Raw genomic sequence first — 4,911 nt, 5'->3', positions numbered from 1 at the left:
TGGAGCCTGTCCTGGAACTAGCTCTGTAGACCAGGCTGGTCTCGAACTCACAGAGATCCGCCTGCCTCTGCCTCCCAAGTGCTGGGATTAAAAGGAGAAAGACTTAATAGTAAATTCTAATTCAGTATAGTAGACTATGGTTTTCAATTGGCTTTCTACCTGTGGTTCGTGATAATAATACTTTTCCTGCTGGGCATGGCTGTAAACACCTTTAGTTTCATTCAGCACAGAGGAAGCAGAAGCAGGGACATTTCTGTCAGTTGGAATATTGGAAGCCAGCCTGGCCTACAGAGCAAATTTCAGGCCAGTTAGGGCTATATACATCGTGAGACCCAACTAGCTAGCTAGCTAGCTACATACATAAATACATACTGATATTTTCCTATATATAAATGATGCTTCTTTGATTAAACAGAGAAAATTAAAATTGTGGAGTCTTGTTTCATCATACTCCATAGGATGGAGATTCCATATTTTTGAGATGTTTCAACTGTTTCTCTTTTGAAGTGCTTTAGGTCTTGGTCTAACTACCTTTTTAGTACTTACTGGGTTGCCAGTGGTACTTTCTCTGTAAACACGTGTGCATGTGTTACTCTGTCACTGTGAGCATCATATGTTTAAATATGCTAACTTGGTGTTTTTATTCTAGCCAAGAGTTTTCAAGTCCAATTATGACTAGGTTGTTAATTTTGCGAGCTCTAGTAAGCACTGAAGTGCACCTACTCACCTCATTGGCTTTTAAGAATTACAGTACAGCTTTAGGTTTCTACCGTGCGGTGTCAGGTGCAATGCAAGCTGTTCAGAGAAACCCTGTCTTTAAAAAGTTATATCTGTGGAGTAAATAATAAATTATACTTCACAGTTCCTGTAGTCTTTCTGAAAGGCTTTAACTGTTAATTATAATACGCATTTGATTAGAATGTCAAGTTGGCTTGGTGGGATGGGGAAGAGCATTTGCTGTAAAAGCAGAAAGGCTTGAGTTCAAATCTCCAGCACCCCTATAAGCTTGCTTGACTCTGACTTCCTGTATTTCCTAGGCTGGGGAATGGAGAGCTTGGAGCTTCCAAGCCTAGGAACCCACTAGCGTCAAGTTCAGTGAAAGCCCTTGTTTCAGAAATCAGGTGGAGAAGGATGCAGGAAGATGCCCACGGCCCCGTCTGGCCTCTTCGTGCACCTTCATGGGCACATGCATACACTGTTTTATCATCCTAATGAGACGTGAAGGGGAAGGGTTTGCGATGAGTTTACTCTGCCTTTTTATATGTTGCCACCACAGGTCTATGATTAATATAAAAAGTGAATCACAGCCTGGCAGAGGTGACTCCTGCCTTTAATCCCACACTTGGAAGGCAGAGGCAGGCAGATCTCTGGGTTCCAGGACCACAGCCAGGGATACACAGAGATACCCTGTATCAAAAAGAAAAAGAAAAAAAAAAAAAGAATCACAAAGATGGTTGTGATTCTGGTTGGTCTAGTTGAATGCCTGTATGACAAGGGTGATGCTGTGGGTTGTGGCCCCCCAAAAAACGAAAGAAAAGCATATAAATACCATAGAATCACTTACTAGATTAGAAATATTAGGTGTGCTTTTAATTTACCACCTCCAAAATATCTTGTTTATTGGTTTGTTTTTTGTTTTCACAAATATATTAGCAATAATGGAACTCAGAGGACAACCACGAGTTACTTCCCATCTTCCCCTAGTATGTTGGTCCCATACAGTGAACTCAGGTCAGGCTTGTGTGGCAAGTGCTTTCACCATCTCAGCTGCCCCAAATTTAAAACCCCGAGTTTAGAAAGGAAAGTTGAACATTATATCAGAAAGCTGATAATGAAAGAAAATAAAAATGAAAAATGGATACTTCATCTCCAAAAAAAAAAAAACAGATTAATGGATACATTTTATCTTGAAGCAAAGAGAAATTAATAGTCCTGTTCTGTAGAGTTTTCAAAATCGAGCTGGCAGCTGAAGCTCAGTAGGCAGAGCGCTTCTTTTAACTTTTATATTTCCATTCTTCCTTCAGGCCATTTATTTCCCAGAAAATCCACTTTCCTGACTTTTCTACCAGAGACATACATAGGAATTATGTTGATTGTGTGCGATGGTTAGGCGATTTGATACTTTCCAAGGTATGGAAAACTAGAGTTAAGCTGTACTTGCATTGTGTGTGTGTGTGGGGGGGGGGGGGGGGAGCGTGAGAGTGTGCTTTGCAGGGACCATGTATAAAATGTGTTGATGCCAGAGAGAAACTGTTAAAGAGTCTTGATAGACTGTCGAACTTATTTAAGGAGAAAGAGTTCTCTAGACTGTAGTTCTTTATGCTCCAGTAAGAAGAGAAGTGAGCTTGGACGGCGCGGACTGTTCTGGGGGTCAGTGATGTTGAAAATAATGATTCAAACCAGCAGAACTGTTCCTGTTTGTCTCAGTAAGCCCTTGTTTGTAGGAGCAGTGGCTGGAGTCCTTGGCTTACAGGCTGCAGTTTGCTCACTGCTCTGCCTTGTCGGTAGATACGGAAACACAGCCCTGCATATCCATGGAGTCCACGTCTTTTGATTGAATCTGACTGATGAGAAGTGTTTCAATAGAAGAATTGCATCTGTACTGAACATGTGCAAAGAGCTCTTGTCATTCACTACGCACAGGACAATTAAAATGTTCACATTCTGTTGTATGGGCTTCATAATAAGTACAGTCCATGGGAGTATGTGCACATACAACGCCATTCAGTAAGGTCCTTGAGTAAGGTGTTTGGAGCCAGTTCTTCCAGAGAATTGAGGGGTGACGTCGTCTTCCTTTGTTTAGTTTTGTTTTTTTCCAGCTGGTTATCTAGAGGGCTGATCCATGTTCTCTGAACATGTAGGCTTGTCAGAGTTAGAGAGATGTCCGTCTCATTTCCTTTTTGGTTTAGATTTGCTTTTGTTGGTTTCATGTTCCCCTCCTTAAACTCTTGATCTTGGAATAGACTACAGGAAGTTTTACAGATAGTTCAGGACAACATGACCGTTGTCCACTTGTCTTAGTAGTTGTTATTATGTCTCAGTAATTATCACAATATATATTTCATATGCGATGAGTGTTTTACCTGCATGTATATCTGTATACGTTGTTGTCTGGTTCCCTTAGGCCAAAAGAAGGCATCGGATCACCTGGAACTGGAGCTATAAATCAGTAGTTATGCTGCTATGCTCTCAAAAGCCTAGAAAAAGAGCATTCCTATGCTGTGTGTTTAGTTCCTTATCATTTTGTCACGTGAATCTTGTCCTTTCAAAAATGCTATGATTGTTTTCTACTCAATGAGATTCGCTGGACATCCATCCAAGTTGCTGCTTGTAAAGTGGTTTCTCGTTTCCATTGCTGAGTCTCATTCCATGGTGTCACTGTGCCATCCCAATTAGTTCATCAGCTTTTATGTATTCGTTATTGATTTTGTGAGAGAATCTAATGAAGCATTGGCTTGCCTGGAATGTGCTATGCGGGCCTCAGGCTCTGCCTGCCTCTGCCTCCCAAGTGCTGGGATTAGAGGTGTGCACTACCACGCCCAAGCTTCATTACAGTCAGTTTAACACCGTTTTCTGGGCTGTGCTTGTTCTTTACAGCATACTTGCTGATGGACAGTTGTGTACAGAATTTTATAAGACTTGACTTTATGTTTCTCTGATAAATGCTGCGGAAAGCAATTGTTGGGTAGTGGTTAAGTTTTTAAGAAACTACTAAACTGTTTTCCAGTGAGCCACTTTACACCGTCACTAGCAAAGTATCCAGTGTTTCTGTATCATTGCCAGCATTTAGTGTTACCATTATTTTTATTTACTTACTTCCAACAGATGTGTAGTGAAACCTCACCATGGTCTTGCTTTGCATTCTCTGCTAGTGATGCTGTTGAGCATTTTTTACATTTGTGTATTTACCTTCTGTATTCAGGGTTCCATGTATATATGGAATTCATTAGAATCGCTTCAGGCGGTGGTCCAGCTAATTCAACAATGTCTGCCCATCAGTGCAAGGTCCAAGAATCTAGTGGTTATTAAGTCCACAAGACTGGATATCTCAGCTGGTCTTAAATCTACACCAGAATCCCAAAGTAATAGGTTCTGATGTCAGTGAAGACATGGACCTGCTATTGAGAGAGGAGAGGTCTTTCTTAAGTGTGGTCCTTATGTAGGCTGCCAGGAGACCTTGTCTCCTGGATTAAAGGTGGCTCTTTACACTTCAAAAGATAGGGATTAAAGTGTGTCTTCTTATCTCAAGATTCAGGGTAGAAGTGAATCTCCCACATCAGATGATTTAAGAAAAAATTCCCCCACAGCCGATTGGGTTTTAGTTAATTCCGGATGGGGTCCAGAAGACAACCAAGAACCACACCATCCATGTCCTTTTGGGGGGCTGTGTCTTTGAATCTTTGGCTGGCTTTATAATTGGCTTAGTTTTTGTTTTATTTTTATTTTATTGTTGAATTCTGAGTGTTCTTTATATATTCTGAATATGCATCTTATATCAGAAGCATTGTTTGTAAATCTTTTCTTTCAGCTGGTGGCTCATCTTTTCATCTCTTTAATAGGGCCTTTGGCTAAGAAAATGCTTAGTTTTTTTGTTTTGTTTTTAAATTGTGTGTGTGTGTGTGTGTGTGTGTGTGCGTGCACACACACGCGCTTTGGGAATCAGTTCCCATGTGGTCCAGGGATTAAACTCAGGTTATCAGACTTAGTGGCATGTACCTTTATCCGTGGAGCCATCTTACTGGTTCAAGAAAATGTTTAGGTATTTTTTTAATTATAATTTAATATTTTTGAAAAAAAATTTTTTGCATGAACTCTCCACCAGGCCCCATGTAGTAAGGATCTTTCTTTCTTCCCTTCCCTTCCCTTCCCTTCCCTTCCCTTCCCTTCCCTTCCCTTCCCTTCCCTTCCCTT

The 4,911-nt window shown here is 40.8% G+C and overlaps 1 protein-coding gene across 2 annotated transcripts in view; it reads left to right on the top strand.

Annotated features, from left to right (window-relative positions):
- The window catches only part of Eed (embryonic ectoderm development), a 22,099-nt gene that overhangs the window by 13,453 nt on the left and 3,735 nt on the right, over nt 1-4,911 (top strand). For both annotated transcript variants that reach the window (XM_005357564.3, XM_013350180.2), the window contains exon 9: nt 2,025-2,130. In XM_005357564.3, coding sequence (XP_005357621.1) covers nt 2,025-2,130 — 106 coding nt within the window. The remainder of the gene's footprint in view (nt 1-2,024; nt 2,131-4,911) is intronic.

Source organism: Microtus ochrogaster, chromosome 22, assembly GCF_000317375.1.
Source record: "Microtus ochrogaster isolate Prairie Vole_2 chromosome 22, MicOch1.0, whole genome shotgun sequence".
Lineage (NCBI taxonomy): Eukaryota > Metazoa > Chordata > Mammalia > Rodentia > Cricetidae > Microtus > Microtus ochrogaster.
This window is presented reverse-complemented; position numbering and strand designations above follow the sequence as displayed.